This window comes from Balaenoptera ricei, chromosome 13 (assembly GCF_028023285.1).
Source record: "Balaenoptera ricei isolate mBalRic1 chromosome 13, mBalRic1.hap2, whole genome shotgun sequence".
In the NCBI taxonomy this organism is placed as follows: domain Eukaryota; kingdom Metazoa; phylum Chordata; class Mammalia; order Artiodactyla; family Balaenopteridae; genus Balaenoptera; species Balaenoptera ricei.
The window spans coordinates 14,810,171-14,829,430 of record NC_082651.1 but is presented as its reverse complement, the minus strand read 5'-3'; the positions used below and the strand labels follow the sequence as shown (position 1 = coordinate 14,829,430).

At 43.5% G+C, this 19,260-nt stretch overlaps 1 protein-coding gene across 1 annotated transcript in view; it reads left to right on the top strand.

Moving 5' to 3' along the window:
- Window positions 1-6,531: 6,531 nt before the first annotated feature.
- The window catches only part of RMND5A (required for meiotic nuclear division 5 homolog A), a 60,311-nt gene continuing 47,582 nt past the window's right edge, over window positions 6,532-19,260 (top strand). Inside the window, exon 1 of the mRNA XM_059942396.1 lies at window positions 6,532-7,176. Coding sequence (XP_059798379.1) covers window positions 7,035-7,176 — 142 coding nt within the window. The 5' untranslated portion in view covers window positions 6,532-7,034. The remainder of the gene's footprint in view (window positions 7,177-19,260) is intronic.

The window sequence follows — 19,260 nt, the reverse complement described above, 5'->3', positions numbered from 1 at the left end:
CATGGTTTACAGAGTACTTTCTATATATCTACATATACATATATATTCTTATACATTTACTAATTATATGTATACATTTACTATTGAAAACATATTTATATTACTTTATAAATAAATATATATAACTCAGTGATGTTGCAAGGTGGGTGAAGTAGATATTGTTATTTAAAAAAAAAAAAAAAGGCTGTTTGGTTAAGATTCTTACCAAAGAATCTTAAGTAGAAGTGTTACAATTTTTGTTAATTTTAGCCCTAGACTCCTATTACCTAACCACACTACTTAGGATAAATGATCTTTTGTTTTATTAGAAACCCCATGTTAACAAGTAATCATGGAGCATAATTTTGCTTTTTTGAGGTACACTGCTTATGGGTTTTGGAGTCAGACAGATTCAAATTCAAATTCCAGCTCCACTGTGTATTAGCTGTGTAATCTTCGAGAAATTACTTAACCCCTCTCTGCCTCAGTTTCTTCATCTGTAAAATACAGATAAAAATAATATTTACTTGAAAAGATTGCTTTGGATAATCACACATTTAAAGCAAAGTGCCTGGCATATTGTAAGCACTCAATAAATGGCAGTTATTATTATTACTAGGATAAATAAACAAAGCCAAGGTGGGGGGAACCCATTGCATTTCCACAATGAGGAAGTAATGATTCAGAATCAAAGCTTTCAAAAGCAGGGAGGGTGCATCTACCCATTCCTGTTCGGCTGTGCAGTACCTCACATGTTGCTTAATAAACACTGACATCTCTGTAGTTCTAGAACTGGAAGGGACTTAAAGGTCATCTATTTCAAGCTTCTCATTTTATATATAAGGAAACTGAGCCTGAGAGGGGCTGAATGAATTACTTGAGGGTTACAGTGCTAGCACCCTTCTGGCTACACCTGACCTGGTAAACCACACAAAAGAGTGAGCAGGAAACAAAGTACAGAAAGACACCAGGATTCCAAAAAGAAAAAGATTCAGACCAATAAAACTTGAGGGAGCAGGTCCAAAAGGTGTAAATACCTCCCTACGGGACGTCATATACGAGGGCAATGTCTACATATCATCCTCGTAGAGATCTATAAAGGGGTATCTAAACTAGAAGGCAACCAGTGAGTGGCTTACAGAAGGGGTGAAGGCTACATTGGGGTGGGCTTTGCCGGTGAGAGAGGCTGTCTTCTACAAACATTAGTGATGCTGAAAGAAGGTGGTAATGGATACAGAAGGAAAGGCATTATTGTCAACACTGCCTGTCCAATCCCTAACAGTAGGTCATTATGGCAGGCAAGTATCATCCATGTCGGCAAACAGGCATGTAAGTGGCAATATACCCCAAACCACAGAGGAGATATAAAAGAAGTGAAAAACATTCAGATCAAAATTTTTTGCTAGTAGTTATGCTTTCACCCATTTCTTTTTTTAAATTTTATTTTTGACTGCGTTGGATGTTCGTTGCTGCTCACGGGCTTTCTCCAGTTGAGGCGAGTTGGGGCTACTCTTCCTTGCGGTGCACGGGCTTCTCATTGCTGTGGCTTCTCTTGTTGCGGTGCATGAGCTATAAGCGCACGGGCTTCAGTAGTTGTGGCTTGCGGGCTCTAGAGCACAGGCTCAGTAGTTGTAGCGCACGGGCTTAGTTGCTCTGGGGCATGTGGGATCTTCCCGGACCAGGGCTCGAACCCGTGTCTCCTGCACTGGCAGGCAGATTCTTAACCACTGCGCTACCAGGGAAGTCCACCCATTTCTTAAATTATTCTTAGTAGCAATTTCCAGATATGTCCGTGTGGAGATTATTTTTTTGGCTTAAAAATGATGAAAATCGATTTTTAAAGAAATGATGAAAAGGAATGTTATTTTTTGTAATCCAGTATTTCATAATAATGCATTTTGTCAATTTAACCTTACTTTCATATTGGCTGTCAGCTAGAACAGTCAGTAAATGAGCAAGGTCTCTTTCACATGGTCTGTTTTTTACAATTATAAACATAGTCTTTCTTACTCATATCTGAAAGTGCATTTTGTATAAAAGCATATTTTTAAAGCAGTTTTTTAATAGATTCTCAAATCTGAAAGATGAAATTTTGACTTTTTCTATCTTGCCTCTGTCTAGTTTCAAGCTAAGAATAAGTCAAAATGAAAAGAATACGTATGAGAATAAGGGTGAATGTTAAGTTATAGTTAACTATTAAACATTTCAAAAAGATGGCACAAGCAGTTCTAGAAACTTCCTTTTGTTAGAGAAATGTTAAGTGGACAGTAAAAGTGGTTTACAAAATAGTTACATATAAAGAGAGCTACCCTTCACATATGGGTCTATGTGTATATGCAGGAAAAACTCTGGAAATTCACCCCAGATGTTAAAACTGATTTTTCTTTTTTTCTGGGTCTTGGGATTTCACGGGTTGATTATTTCTGTTTACCTATTTGTACTTTCTGATTTTCTTACAATGAACATGTATTTTGGTCATAAGACAAAGGGTTTTTCTTTCTCTCGTCTTTCTTTCTTTGGATTGTTTTCTTAAATGTTACAGAGAAAGGAATCTGGAGTGGAGGGGAGGACCAATGCAAAGACCAGAATAATTGCAAATGAAAGGTTCTCTAGATTGAACAAAATATGGGGCAGGACTCCATTTGATACTGGCTGGGGTTTTTGTTTGTTGGCTGGTTGGTGTTCGTGTGTGAGTGAATTATTTTTTGTTGTGTGGTAAAAATACAATCATAGAAAAATAATTTGCAGTTGTTCTGAAAATGGAATTTTTCGGTTGTTGCTTCTAGAGACCCTTCTCTGAGAAATCAAGGTTTAGGCTTAAAGCAATTGTGCACTGGGTAGGAAGGGCCAATACAAAGTAAGGAGAGAACATAAAGATCTCTGCCCTTAAAAGCACTATTTTTCTCTCCTCAGTTAAATTTGAGGCCTCTTCTCCTCTGGTTTATTTTCTTTCCTTTAACAAATACCTAGAGTGCTTTTTCTGTGTTGATTAAATCATGGGAGAGGAAAGAAAAGTCAGCCCTGACCTAGGTGTTAACAATCTAGTTGAGAAAACAAGGTACACATTGGAAAAGTTAACTAAAAATACAGGGGCAGTACGTATTTAAGCATTAAATGACTGAACAGCGAAGTCCTCCAGCAGTTAAAGGAGTGGCTGGTAACTTTACTATGGTCATGGTCTAGATCAGTACTGTTCAACTGAACTTTCTACAGCAATGAAAATGTTCATACTGTGCTGATTAACACAGTAGCTACTAGCCACGTGTGGTTACTGAGTAGTTGAAATGTGGTTAGTACAATTGAGAAAATGAATTTTAAAAATTTTTAATTAAAATTTTAAATAGCTACATATGGCTGATGACTACCATACTGGGGAGTGGTAGACCAAGATCTGGAAGGTATCAATAGTGAAAGGTGTCAATAGTAATAGGATTTGTCCTGTTACTTGAAGAAAGGGGAGGATCTGAGTAGCTGAGAATAAAGAAAAGCATTCTAGAAGAAGAAAAAGCATGAAGGAGCTGTACTCAATTCACCTTGAAAGTGTGCAAGTGCCCAGTGTTTGGATGGGGGACTGTGATGTGTCACTATGCTGGGCAGACCATGCAGCTGAGAATTAGGATTTGAAGCTGTAAGTAATGGGGAGTCGTGACTACTTCTGATCAGTGGATAATAATAGCTCTTACCATGTGCCAGGCATTATATTGAGTGCCTTACATGGATTGTCTGATTTAATTCTTATAACAACCTTTCGAGGGGAATGAAGATTCACCTGGTGGGACTGTAGAGGTAAGAGATATAAAGGCAGGTAAGAGAAGCAACTATAACCTTGGAAACATGTCAAAAGTACTAAGCAAGGTGAAGGATGTAGAAACTAAAAAGCCTCATTTAAGACATTAGGAAGTTAGACTCAATAGAACATGTGGAGGGTGAATGGAAAAGGGAGTGAGACAATCTTTATCCTTAGGGATACTGATGAGGACAAAATCCTGGGAAGCACCAATAATTCTGGGGTGACTGAAAGCAGCTGACTTAGTAAACGGATCTTCAGAAGGATGTAGTTGGCAATGGAAACAGGTTAGTGGAGTCAAGAAATCTGATGGGGAAAAGGTTTTCAAGAATCCTAGAGGTAAGTTAATGATGAGGATGGTGAAGTGGCAGAGGAACATGGGAGAGTTAGGGTAATGCGGACAAAAACTGAGGAGTCAAGAGGAGGAAAGTCTGTTGTAGAAGGGAAATACGGATTCTGTTTCTGACATGTTGACTGGAGGTAATGAGTCCTCTGGATGATGATGTCTTGCTAGTTGGGGGGAATGTGAAGCTGGTTTATGAGACAGATCAAGGCTGGAGAGGGGCAATTTTAATGTGTTCTCACAGTACAGCAGGTAAAGGGAAAAGAAAAGGTTGAGGATAGAACCTGGGACGAATGCTCATCCACATAGGTGACTAAATGAGAAAGAAGAGCCAGCAAGGGAGAAGGGGTGACTGACCCATACCATGGCAATGCCCTGAAGGTGAAGGAAGAATTTTAAAAGTGATGGTGAGTCACAATTTTCATGTGTTGCAGTGAGGTCAAGGAAAAAAAGAGTGAGAAAAGGGTGACTGAGCTTATCAAGGAAATCCTTGGAGAAACAGGAGGAACAAGTGCAGAGGATTTGTTTGGGCAGTTTGGCCATGAAAGGACTGAGAGGAAAAGGGAAACAGCTTGAGAAGGGTTACATGAAGGTTTCCCCCATGTCCCCAGGTCAGCTGGCAGCTTAGGAAGGGAGAAGGGACTCTTCTTCCTTTAGGTATTTGACAACAGTTAACAAAATGGATGGTATAGGTAGACATACTTTGAGAAGAGTGGCAGAGGGTGCTGGAGTTGGATGTTTTTCACTTTCTCAGTGAAGCCGGAATCAGGGCCACCTGCCAAGAAAGGAGAAAGGAAATCGGGTTAGGTGGGGAAGAGAAAGAAGATATGTAACAGCAACAGTTGGGGCTGCCCTTGAGAATTACCAAGAAATATATTAAAGGATTGGGTGCTAGACCAACATGATTCCATGACTTTCAACTGCCATCTCAGATTTACTCCTGGGAACTGACAACAATAGTAACAACCACCATCACTATTTATCATGTGGTTATCATGTGCTTCTGGGTGTTTACATAAATTATCTCACTTAATTTTCCTAACAATGACGTGAAGTATTATTAATTCTGATTATTTCCAAATTATAAAAAAAGGAAATTGAAGCTCAAAGAGGTTTTACCTTAATTAAAAAAAAAAAAAAAAAGATTTCATACTATGTTGCCAGGCACTGTTCCAGGCACAGAAAAGACAGGCAAGGGGGCTGCCTTCGTGGAACTTTATTGAAGAGGTGCAGACAGAAAAGTAAACGAATAATTTAATCCGATCATTTCAGATTTTAATAGGTACAGCGAAAAGAATAAAACTGGTAGTATAATAGGTATTATAATAAATGATATAACAATGGAGGAGGGAGCGCGGGAGGGTAGAAGATACATTAGTGTGGTCAGGGGAGGACCCTCTGTGGGACAAGTGAGCTAATGACAAGGTGGATGACAAGGTGGAAGAGCTTTCCAAGGCCAAAGAAAAGCTAAGTACAGAGGCCCTGAAGCAAGAACCAGCTTGGCTCCTCGTGCAGCTGCAGCTTAGTGAGCAAGTAGGTATAGGCCAAGGTTGGAGGCGCCACGGCAAGTCAAGGAAAGGATTTACGCAAAGGGCGTAACTCCATCCGATTCAAAGGAGTAAGGCGCCGAAGAGGCAGGCGCCAGGCCGTCAGGATGTCCGACGCGAGTTTGCATTCCGCGAAGCTGCCCGTATTAGACGCGGGGTGAGGCAACCGGTCAGGAGAGGCTCCAGGCCCAGGGGCCAAAGGGCCGAGGCCTGCGGGGGTGGTGGTGTGAGGCGTGTGACCTTCCGGTGTCGCAAGAGTCGAGCCAGCGCTGGGGACCGCGCCCGGCCAGCAGGCAGCCCCCCTCTACCGCCTCAGAATCACCCCCGCCTTTCATTCTCGTTAGCGACCCTCGCCTGCAGCACCACCCACCACGCCTGGCCAGGCTTGATTTTTCCTCCGGGGCGGAGAGTCCGTCTTCCAAAACTTCGGAACGACAGTACCCCCAGGAGTGATGGGGAGATGAAATAACTCAGGGCTAGAGCGAAGTCCTACGGAAAATAGACCTTTTTATTTCTGCCTTGTTTTCCCTCTTGGCTTTCTAGAAACGACTTGCTTCCCGGGATGCTCTCCAAGTCACCCCCTCCAACAGCGAGTCTATTGGTTTGGCCCTTAGTCTCGGATTGGCTGAAGGGTTACGCCTCGGCCAGGGATTGGAGGACGTTTGTTCCTTACGTATTCCCGGCGCCCATTGGTTCGTTTTCCCCGTTTCTGGGCGGAGTGGTTCGGAACGGTTTCCACCCTCTTGTTTACGGAGCGCGTAGTTGTAGCGCTCTCGGATCGCTGGGGCTGTCTCCAAAGTTCCCTATTTAGCTCTTCGGACCAATTGGGTCCTTGCTCCACCCTCTCCCGCTCCCTTGCACGCCTCCCGCGTGGTACGGTCCACAGCTTTAGAGCGGCGGCGCGAGCGGGCGCTCTTCGCGTTCCTCCGCCCGCGCTCGCCGGGTTGCCTCCCCCTCGAGGGTGCGATTGGTACGGCCCGCGCCTCCTCCTTCTCTAGCTGGGGTGGTTTCCTCCCCCTCGGGTCGGCGGCGCTTGGTGCCGCCCGGGAGAACCAGGTCATCGGTCGGTTCCCGTGAAAACAAAAACAATCGGCGGCGCCTCGGCTGGCAGCCGAACGCGGGGAGCGGGGGCGCGGGGCCGGGTGGGACTAGCGAGCGGGAGCAGCGGCGACGCGCCGGGGTCGGGGCGCCATGGGGCAGGCGGGCGCGGGCTTCGCCGGGGTTCCCCGGCGCCGGGGCTAGCGCGTCCGCCGCCTCGGCCGCCCGCGCCGCCCGCCTGGGGGACGAGGAGCAGGACGCGGCCTCGGCCGGGCCCGGGCCGAACGGCTGCGGACACCCGGGCGCCGGGGAGCCGAACGCTGCTGCCGCCGCCTCCGGGATGGATCAGTGCGTGACGGTGGAGCGCGAGCTGGAGAAGGTGCTGCACAAGTTCTCAGGCTACGGGCAGCTGTGCGAGCGCGGCCTGGAGGAGCTCATCGACTACACGGGCGGCCTCAAGCACGAGATCCTGCAGAGCCACGGTAGGGCGGCCCGGGTGGGCGCGCGGGGCCGGGCCCACCCGCCCGCGTCCCTCAGGCCCCGGCGGGCTAGGAGGGTGCCCTCATGGGGGCCCGGTCCCGCCTTCCCCGGGGCGCGGAGACCCACCAGGCCCCTGTGACTTTTTCTCCTTCTCTCGCCCGATTTGTCTCGAACCTGCCCCGATCTCGTTGTTTATTACGAGTCAGCGCGAACCCACCCGGAAACCCATTCCGGAGCCACGGGCTCCAGCCCGGGTTAAACGGGGATGGGGGCCGCTCCTTCGCACCTGCAAACTGCCACTCTCCCGTGGTGGGCGCTCCTCGTCAATTGCCTTGGGCCCAAGGATCTGGGCCATAAGAGGGTCAGTGCAGCAAGCCCCCTCCTCCTCCCCTGCTCCGAACACTTAGCCCGGGGACTTACTTTCCTCGCCTTTCTTCTGTTTTTTCTTCTTCTTTTTCTTAAATTAGAAACTCGAGTGTTATTCTTAGCTGTGGATTAACGGAACAGCCGCTCCTGCAAGTCCATAATTTGACTCTGTGTAGAAGTAGCTTTTCTTCAACTGCGCAGCGGCACCGACACGATTCCTAGGAAACTAGCTAAATCAAACTGTTCAGCTCTCCTGAGGTAGCCTGCGAAGAGAGAGGCAACTCTCCGGAAACACATTGTAACATAAGTTGTTAGTTACTTGCGTTACCTGGTCAAGTTTTTACTTGATTTCCTTTCAGCAAACAGCTTTTCTCTGGAAGGTGTTTCCCCTGTATTATTACTGCCCTGGGCCCTGGGGGCAGATACTTTGCCAGAGTTAACTTGTGGAAGCTGGTTGGGAAGGGTTTTGGGTTTTGGTTTTGTTAAAGAACATTAAAGGTCTGGTGTCCTTAGATTAAAATATCCATAGTGTTGATTCCTTCTGAGCAAGAAGTAAAGGACTATTAATGGATTTATTGAAGAGGTTGGGAGGGCCTTCTCAACTCAGAGGCTGAACAGAAGTTTCTGACGAGGGAGGTTTGGTAGCTGGGGTGATGTCGATACTGTGGTAGGGGCGATTGAGGACAGTGGCGGTGGCCGAGCTTCTCTCCATCTCTCCTTCCTTCTTGTACGCCTTCCTTTCCCAGACTGCTTGCAGTTGAGAGTTAGTGCTCATCCATGGTGAGGGATGTCTTAACAGCATCTCATCTTGGACACCGGCAGTCACGTTTGAACTCTGGGGAAGAAGCAAACCAGAGACCGTAGTGGGAGTAGGACTTGGAATGTGAATATGGAAAAATGAGCAGACCTAGACAGCTGCCTGTGATGGGGAAGGAGAGGTGGAGTGGGGTGGGACTCCTGGCAAGGCTCTGGTGAACTTGGTTTTAGACAAAGTTGGCCTTGAAAGGCCAATGAAGATAGCCAAGGGCGTAATGTCTACTGGCGGCTGACAATGTATAGATGGAGTTTGGGAGGAAAGTAAGGTTTAAGATGGTTTCCTGGTGTCATTCCTACAGAGGAGAGTGAAGGAGATTACTTAGGCTGCAGGGAGGAAAGACTCTAGGATCTAACCACAGCCTTGAACTCCTCTTGAAGAGCGGAGGGCCAGGAGGTGCCCCCAGAAACAGAAAGGACAGGCTTAGAAAAAGAGAGGTTGGTCAACTGGTATTTGACTATTGGGAGTCAGTGACCCTCTTTGCTTGCAGTTTCATAGAATTGTTAAACTAAGTGACTGGGAGTTAAGAAAAATAATGCAGATTGAGGGGTGAGGGGCTGCTTAAGTAATGGGGCTGAAGGTGTGCCCCCTCTGCCTTCAACTGGAGAGGAGATCTTTGTTTTGTTAAAGACTGAAAGGGAAGGAGTGGGTGCAGGGTGCAGACTTGGAGCGGTGGAAGGAACATTTCATTTTTAGGGACCAGGTCAGAGATTGAGGGCTTGGATAGGCAGAGCTTGAGAGGCGGAAGATGGAAAGTAAAATCCCTTTCTTCCATGAGAAGACAGAGAGCATATTAAGTGAAGGGGAATGTGATTGTGAGCCTCATTTTGGGGGATTTGGGGCCCATCCCAGATGGATAAAATAATTTTGAGAACTTGCTGAAGCAGGAATGTGTTCTAGCCCTCTTTGCTTGGGAACTTTTCAAGGAACTTACGGTCAGTGGGGTATTAGCCACAGAGTTTGCTGTGCTATTCCAACAGTCTGATGTGATGAATTGTGCGTGTTCCCTCTTCAGCCTCCTATTTTTTACCTTCTTGTCTACCAAATTGCAGTCTTATATTAATAATCTCTTTGATTTTTAAAAAATTCTTTAGTAATAGGATTAAGTGACTAAAGGCAGCTATAAAACATGAAAGAAAAATAAGTACCACAAGTGCCAGGTCTAGTTTTCAAAATAAGGTCTACTTTCTTATGGTGTTCTTATGTATGAAAACAACAAACATCATGCTTTGCTATCTGGGTTATGGTATTTTTCAAAGCAGATAATTTCTAAAGTTCTCTGCAGGGTATTACATTGAATCTTAGATATACCCTTCTCAAAGTTATATCGACTGAAATCTGAATTTGGAACTCCATTTTCAAGTTTAAAGGGACGTTTTCAAGGCTCTGAATGTACCTGTCTGGGCAAGTGATCTGGTGGCCTCTGGTGACCTGAGGGAGGGGCTCCAATTGGGACCCTCCATTAGGGCTTTGGATCTCATTCTCAGGGCTCATTTGTGGTGATATTCTTGTAAGAATGTGGTATGAATAAAGTAGAATCTTGGGGACTTCATAGATCCCCTACTTTGCATCATACTGTTGGTGAGTGACTGCCTGATTTAGAAGTGTCCATTAGCGAGGGTCAGGGGATCAGGTCAGTTTGGGAGGTTGAATTACCCTTTCTTATGTTTAAATTTCTTTTTTCTAAAGTTGTGAGCAGACAGCTATACCAAGTGAGGACAGTTAGGATGGTTTGTGGTAGAAACTGATCAAACATCAGTGGAGTTTAATTTGTAAGCCCATTGACAACTCAGGTCCACTCTCACCACTCTGATTCCAGATCGTAAACACTGCCCAAAGGGTGCTTGCCGGGCCTGCCCTAAGATCTCTCATTTGCTCTAAATTGCCCCATGTGGCATTTCCCCAACTCTGAGGGAAGAGGAGAGCACTGTTGTCATTTAGTTGTATCAGCCTTTCAGTGAGAGTTTCCCTGTGAGTGTGAAGTTTGGTCTAATTTAAGATTCAGTATAGTTGATGCCGGTGATGCTGTTTGGCAATTGTTCACAGAGTGCCCTTGATCTAATTTGGATGATGTGCTGGTTCTTCCCAAACTTCCCTCACACATGTGCACTCTTATTTTTCAAATGGATTCACAGTTTCACTTAAGTAGATTTATCCTCATTTTAGGCAATGATATTTGTGAAATCATAGATTTGGTGTGTTAGGTATAATCAACTACGTATTAAAATAAATTTGTAACTATTAAAATATTATTTCACATACAACTAAAGTCACCATTCACATCAGTGGTATTGGAACCACACTTTGGACAGCCCTTGATTAACAGATAAATGGTATAGATACATCTTGGTGATTTGACTTACCTTAGGTGATTATTTATTACCTTTTTTTGGCAAGTATATTTATATTTTGTTTCTCATTAGTACTTCTGTGGTGAAAGGGAGAGCATAAAAGAACTATATATCATGTATTGCTGATATTCTAAATTCATATTTCGTGATAGAAAATTAGGCTGAAACAATTGGGTAACAGTTTTATGACATGTATGTGGTATACTTGAAAAAAATTATAATCTTTGTAAGTGTAAAGGATGTACAGTATTTTTTAAAATTAGTTTTAGGCTGTTATTAAAGGGAGTTCTAATATAGTTTCTGAAACTGATTCTCAAGGAATTTTCTAAATTTAAAATTGTATTTATTTTGAGTAGATAATACATGTAAATGGTATAAATTCAAATGATAAAAAAGGATACCCAGTAAAAAAATCTCCACCTCAGTCTTTCTTATTCTTGGACCACTTCACAGCCAGAGATGCTAGTTTCCAGAAAAAATTTTTTAAGAGGATTCAGGGAAATGATAATTTATCAGTGTTTATTTTTTCTTTGAGGCATTGGACATGTGGTTCTACTTACTGTGATTTAGGCTTAGTATTATCTCAATTTGCAAGGTGGTAAAGACAACTTCATTTGTGGGTGTGATCAATACATATTATCATCTAAATCTCCTTTTGTGTGTGTGTGTGTGTGTGTGTGTGTGTGTGGTCTGACGCTTAGCAATAAAACTCTTTTAAAGTATCATCCTCTATATTTATCTCTTTGGTGAATCAAAGAGAATTTAGTTACTACCTGCAGAATTGCTTCCTTTTTTTTTTTTTTTTAAATTTGAAGGTGACAAATGAGAAGTAGGCAGTTGAACATGAAAGAAAAAACAAAATAGATGATCATGTTTTAAACTAGTTTTTGTGGTATTGTGTCAGTAGACAAAAACCAGAGGTCAGTGGTCGCATGTTAGGCATAACTTTCCATTCTAGAATTTGGGTTGTATATACTATATACATATTGAAAAGTATGTTTATTTATATATGTAAATTCTCTGCTTTTCAGAGCCTACCAGTGTTGAGTGTACTGTGTTGAATGAGTTGTAAAAGGATCAGGGTTTGGTGGACCGGTGCTTTGTCTATTTATTCACCCTTATTCTTTGGTGTACTTCAAGTAGACTACATAGCTTGGTCTTCCATTTGTTAATCAAACTTTTTGCTAGACAGGACACTCTTGAGAGAATAATGCCTTTAAAGTTCTGAATTGAATAAAATTTGACATCTACGTTGAACATCTAGTCTGGAAGGTAGCAGACAAGTACGTCAGAAAAGTTTGCGTGGATTAACAGTAGCCATCGTTCAAATACTCAAGGAAGGGAATAGACCAGTCACCAAGCTACTTGGGCCTATTTTACAGATGGTGAGAATAATAATAATAGGTTAGTGTTGGTGTTTCCAGTTGGGTTTAGAAGCAGATTTAACTGTCAGCCATTCCTTTTCAGGCCCATGTAGGAGATAATCCTTTGTCCTTTGGCACCTTACTCATTCAGACTAGTATGTTACTCAGGATCCTTTTGGTTGCAGGTGGCAGAATAGTTTTAACTAAGATGGAATTTGTTGACTCATAACTAAAAAGGCTGAGGTTAGGTCAGCGGCTCCAGGGGCACAGAGGGTGTCGCGAGGACTGGTTTTGTCCTCTTCCTCTCTCAGCTGTGCTTTCCATGGTTGGCTTCATTCTCAGCAGAGCTTTTTCCACATGGAAGTAAAGATGGCCAGCGGACTCATGTCATCCTTGTACTGCTTGTGATTCCAGATACAGGAACATGCCTGTTTTCTGTATTTCCGACAAAATTACCAGGGAATATCCTTATTGTCTTGGTTCAGGTCATAAGCTTTTCCTGAATCAGTAACGGGGCCCGGTGGGTGGAGCCCATTAGCCACCTTGGGCTGTGCTTAGCAAATGTCAGATGTATGGCCATGTGATCCACTGTTGCTCAGAGGAGAGAGTTCTAGAAAGGAAGACTTGCACCCAGACAGAAGTGATAGATATCTGTGATAGTTGAGCAGCTACAAGTTACATTTGATAACAGTGTCCTTTGAGATGGTTTCTTTATTTCTCAGCTTTTGCCTTGGCTCCTAACTGTAATGTTCATGTAATTCAAATACTGAGTTGCTGGTATGACTTAATCTGTAGACTAGAGAATACAACTCAATTCATGTTACCTCTGGGAACTTACTTGAAATTGCTTTAATGATTGGTATAATAAAATCATTTTCCTAGGGTTATCTTATCGCTTAAGTAGTTGCTAACTCTGGATAATAACATTGGTAAGGGAGAAACTTGCCAACACTTCTGTGATACTGTCATACTAGAGTTAGTAGAGAAATTTTCCATTGTTTTCATGTCGTAATCTTAGTAGTTAGAATAGTGAGAGTGGCGTTTTAGGCAAACTACTATTCACTTGGGATATTAAAACTGTCTTGTTTTTATTTTGGGCCCTGCTTCTTGATCTGTAAAATCTTTGAAAATGACCCCAAAATGCAGTTGAGGGGAGAACTGTGGGGGGGGGGGGGGCTGGCCCTGAGCTGTGTACGTGGCGGCCTGTGGTACTCCATGTAACTCCCAGAAGTTGATAGGTACCAGGGAGGTGATGCTCTCAACAGGGCATTTCGTCTGGCCTTCCTCTCAGATTACGTGCAGTCTAACGCCTCAAAGAGCAGAGACTAGAATCTCTGGCAGAACTGAGGCTTTTAGAAATAAGCTTTCACCTTATTTGGGAACATTGTTCAGAGAGTCCATAAGGCTTATGTTGCCAAGTCTTTCTCCACGTAAGAGGCCTGGGGCACAGTGTGTTACCTTTGATGAGTTTGTTGTATCTGTGGAATCCATATAGATTTAATATCTTATTATTGGTATATGAAGACATTTGGGAGGAGATAAAGAGAGACTTCTTTAAAAAGAAACATTGTATACACGGCCTCAGTCCTCCAGGAAGATGGAGGCTAGTTCAGGAGATGAGAGGATGAGTCTGAGCTTGTGGAGAAGAACATAAAAGTTTGTCTGTCCTTGAGCTCAGGAGATCTGGATTTGAGTCCTTGTTCTACCACTTCACTGGTTCTACAATCTTGCTTAGCCTCTTTCCTCTTCAGTAGACTGGTAAGTTATATTACGGAGTTATGGGAATTAAATAGATGATATGAACTAGCTTTGAAATCTGTAAAACAAGGTTTACTTGTTATTTTTAAGGTCTGTACCTTTAAGCAGTGTTAAGCAGTGTTTTAATTGAGACACTCTGACTATTTAGATATCTTTATTACTGGTGTTTGTTAACTACCATTCTGTGTCCAGTGGTCTGCTTAACACTGTAAGGCAGGGGTCCCCAACCCCTGGGCCAGGACGTGGCCGGTTAGGAACCGGGGCACACAGCAGGAGGTAAGTGGCGGGCCAGCGATCGAAGCTTCATCTGTATTTACAGCCGCTCCCCATCGCTCACATCACCGCCTCAGCTCCACCTCCAATCATTAGGCATTAGGTTCTTTTTTTTTTTTTTTAACATCTTTATTGGAGTATAATTGCTTTACAATGGTGTGTTAGTTTCTGCTTTATAACAAAGTGAGTCAGTTATACATATACATATGTTCCCATATTTCTTCCCTCTTGCGTCTCTCTCCCTCCCACCCTCCCTATCCCACCCCTCTAGGTGGTCACAAAGCACCGAGCTGATCTCCCTGTGCTATGCGGCTGCTTCCCACTAGCTATCTATTTTACGTTTGGTAGTGTATATATGTCCATGCCACTCTCTCACTTTGTCCCAGCTTACCCTTCCCCCTCCCCATATCCTCAAGTCCATTCTCTAGTAGGTCTGCATCTTTATTCCCGTCTTGCCCCTAGGTTCTTCATGACCTTTTTTTTTTCTTAGATTCCATATATATGTGTTAGCATATGGTATTTGTTTTTCTCTTTCTGACTTACTTCACTCTGTATGACAGACTCTAGGTCCATCCACCTCCCTACAAATATCTCAATTTCGTTTCTTTTTAATGGCTGAGTAATATTCCATTGTATATATGTGCCACATCTTCTTTATCCATTCATCCGATGATGGACACTTAGGTTGCTTCCATGTCCTGGCTATTGTAAATAGAGCTGCAATGAACATTTTGGTACATGACTCTTTGAATTACGGTTTTCTCAGGGTATATGCTTAGTAGTGGGATTGCTGGGTCGTATGGTAGTTCTATTTTTAGCTTTTTAAGGAACCTCCATACTGTTCTCCATAGTGGCTGTATCAATTTACATTCCCACCAGCAGTGCAAGAGTGTTCCCTTTTCTCCACACCCTCTCCAGCATTTATTGTTTCTAGATTTTTTGATGACGGCCATTCTGACCGGTATGAGATGATATTGGATTGTTGTAGGAGCTCAAACCCTACTGTGAACTGCGCATGCAAGGGATCTAGGTTGCGCGCTCCTTATGAGAATCTAATGCCTGGTGATCTGAGGTGGAGCTGAGGCAGTGATGCTAGCGCTGGGGAGTGGCTGCAAATACAGATTATCATTAGCAGAGAGGTCTGACCGCACAGAGACCATAATAAATCAACTTCTTGCAGACTCATATCAAAACCCTATCAGTGGGGCTTCCCTGGTGGCACAGTGGTTGAGAATCTGCCTGCCGATGCAGGGGACACGGGTTCGAACCCTGGTACGGGAAGATCCCACATGCCGCGGAGCAACTAGGCCCGTGAGCCACAACTACTGAGCCTGCGCGTCTGGAGCCTGTGCTCCGCAACAAGAGAGGCTGCGATAGTGAGAGGCCCGCGCACCACGATGAAGAGTGGCCCCGGCTCGCCGCAACTAGAGAAAGCCTTCGCACAGAAACGAAGACCCAACACACCCAAAAATCAATCAATCAATCAATAAATTAAAAAAAAACCCTATCAGTGAGTGGCAAGTGACAATTAAGGTGCATCTTACGGAGTAGACTGGACATAAGCAACACACTTCAGGTGTCACCGTCTCCATCACCCCCAGACGGGACCATCTAGTTGCAGGAAAACAAGCTCAGGGCTCCCACTGATTCTGCATTATGGTGAGTCGTATAATTATTTCATTATATATTACAAAGTAATAATAACAGAAATAAAGCGCACAATAAATGTAGTGCACGATAAATGTGATGCGCTTGAATCATCCCGAAACCAACCCCACCCCCCGGTCCGTGGAAAAATTGTCTTCCACGAAACTGGTCCCTGGTGCCAAAAAGGTTGGGGACCACTGCTATAAGGAATATTCAAAAGGTATACAAAACAGAGTCTTCAAGGGGCTCTATTTGGATAATGAGGCCAGACTTTTACATTGGAGAGGGGAAAAAACCATGGCCATAGCACAGTACACTATAATAGATAACAGTGTTTCTGCTTGGTATAAATACTAGCAGTTCAGAGAAATGGGAAGAGAGGACCCCTTAGAAGGAGCTGCTTGGAGGTGGGCTATTTCAGTTGAACTGCAGAGCACTTGATTGGTAGTTATTAATCACCAAGTATATGTGGAACTAGGCTAAATCTTGTGGGAGTTACAGAGGACAAGCAATCGTCCTCATCATGCTGTAAGAACTTCCTGAGTAGTTGGGGAGAGCCCAGTATGAGCCCAGTATGTTTTTACATACTGAGCCCAGTATGTTTTTACAATGCAAGGCCGTGTGTACAGGATAGGCCAAATGCTGATTGAATGGTGGCAACAATAGGGTAGGGTTTGGGACAGGGACAGACTCTTCTAACCTGTGGGAAGTTTCAGTAACAGACTGAATGTGGAGAGTGGGAATATAGGGCAGGGTGCCAGGAGAGGAGGTTGGCGAGAACAAAGGTGTGGAGGAGTGAGAGTACAAGAGGCTTCCTGGGAACAGTGAAGGACCAGAGTGGGGAGATAAGAGTAAAAAGAAGGAAAATTAAATTGGAATCAGGTTTTATAGAGTCATGGCTATCAGGGAAGGTGGTAGACTGGGAAGATACTGAATGACTTGGGGCAGGGGCGGGGGGTGCATTTTGAACAGGGAAGGGACACGGACATGATCTGAGACCAGTTAGCATTTAAGTTGATTGGAGTTGGGAGTGAGGTTTGACTAGAGGCAAGAAGCCTAGTTAAGGTTTACTGTCAACCTCGATCTGATGAAATAGGCACCTGTTTTGGGGTAGTGGTGGTAGAGATGGAGACCCATGCGTGGGCTCTCCTGAGGGAAGGAATTACCAGGACTTTGTGCAGAGTAGGAGAGAAGGGCTGGAAAAATCAACAGTTAATCTAAGGTCTGAGCATGAATGACAGGTAGACAATTATAGAACCAGGAGGAAAATGGGAAGTTTAGGAGAGGGAAAGGTAGAAATTTGGGTTTGATTTTTAAATGTGAAACCCACATTCAAATGCTAAAAGAAGTGCTAACTGGTTCCCCTATTCATTTCAGAGAGAAATGGATGTCTAGAGATTAATTCTCTATATTTCTAATGTGAACAGAGCGAACAGGCTCTCTAAAAATATCTAGGAGACATTTAAAAACTTGTGCCTGCATCCTCTTCCTCTTCTTCTCTGGGTAGTTCTTGCCTTGCAGGCTACTGTAGAGCGTCACCTTTCAAACTTGTGCCCGTTATGTTGGTCTTGCTCTCTGCTCCAGGAGCGCTGTTAGTCTGTACAATGTCACTTAGCTCTTAAAGATAAATTTGTGTGTTTTTGTTTTCGCTCGTGGTTGGTTTTGCAGCCCACTAGGCTGTGATTTGGTGCAGTGGATCAGAACACCTATCTGTGAATCTACCTTTCTGTTCAGAAAGGTCAGAGGTTGACCAACAAATGCTATCCTTTACTTTGTACATTTGCCAGCTATTAATATACCAAAAAGTTTGTTTTGTTTTCAGGATGTACTGCCTCTAGAAAAAAAAAAATGAGTGTTTTCTCTTTGTGCCTTTTCCTTTTCCTCTGAGTAAATCTCTGTTGAGCAGCTGCTGTGTTCTAGGTGCTGAGGTAGCTCATAAGAAGCTCAGAACATCAACAGGCCACAGTTTGGTTTGCTACTCACAGTATGAAGTAGCCCTTTTATTATTATTTTTAATACCAGCCTTACCTTTCAGAGTTTCAAGTTTTTCTATTTTAATATCTTGCGAGCACATCCATGTTCACCTTGTCAACAACTTCTTTAGAATCAGTCTTGGACTCTTATCTTTCATCTCCTTTTATTCCAATCCTAAATTTCTTTTCTTTTTTTTTTAAGCTTTTTTGTTTTTAGTCATGCTTACTGAGATAATATTTCATTTTATTTTAATTTGGTTTGGTTCGGTTTGGGCTTGTGGGATCTTAGTTCCCTGACCAGGGATCGAACCCGGGCCCCGGCAGTGAAAGTGCCGAGTCCTAACCACTGGACTGCCTGGGAATTCCTTCCCATCCTAAATTTCTTAATCTGTATAGAACACTTAATCTGTACCCTCAACGCTGCTGACAAGGCATTCAGCACTCAACTGTTCATTGACTCTTAATGTGATTTCTCCCTCCCCGTTTTTAAAAAAAAATAAATTTATTTTATTTATTTGTTTTTGGCTGTGTTAGATCTTCGTTGCTGTGCGCAGGCTTTCTCTAGTTGCAGCAAGCAGGGGCTACTCTGCATTGCAGTGCACGTGCTTCTCATTGTGGTGGCTTCTCTTGTTGTGGAGCACGGGCCGTAGGTGTGCGGGCTTCAGTAGTTGTGGAACGCGGGCTCAGTAGTTGGGGCTCGCGGGCTGTAGAGCACAGGCTGAGTAGTTGTGGCGCACGGGCTTAGTTGCTCCTCGGCATGTGGGATCTTCCCGGACCAGGGCTCAAACCCGTTTCCCCTGCATTGGCAGGCGGATTCTTAACCACTGCGCCGGCAGGGAAGCCCCTCTTTAATTATTTTTTAAAGGAACTAATCTAGAATGAATTCTGGAGTATAGTTCTGTGAGGTCTGAGTTTTCACTTAGGTACAGTTAGGATTATGTTTAGTAAATGGATTTCTTTCTGTTTATCTGTATTAAAACTTGTGTGCCATTTTGCATTCCCCTTAATTCCAAATTTAAAATCTCTGTCCATTTTATGAAAGCAGAGTTAACTTTTAATAACTCAGAAGAGCTCAAATGCCATATATGTATTATTTATAAACTTGGATATTTAAACTTTTTCCTGCCTCCACAATATTCATAAAAACGTTAAGTCTTAGTGATTTCTGGGGAGTCTTATTTATTTCTACCAAAATGTCCTAATCCTAGGTGGTGAGGTTTTCAGCTTTTTTGGGAAATGTTAATAATTGTCATCATAGCAATACCTTTCTATGTTGTGCCTCACCATCTTTTATAGCGTGGTCTCAATTATCATGAGTCTCATCTCTCATGTGTTTGACTCTTAGGCAGCATGTACTTTGTGGTGTAATTGATACCTCTAAACTGCCTTTTATGGACCAAATTAGAACTTTTCATTATCTACTGATGAGCAGACATATCAACTGATGGCGTTTGTAGAGCTACCTACCAACCAGCTGTTCAGTTCTAACAACACTTTCTTAACTGTGTGGGTGTAATTTTTTGAGGTTTTTTCCCTGGGC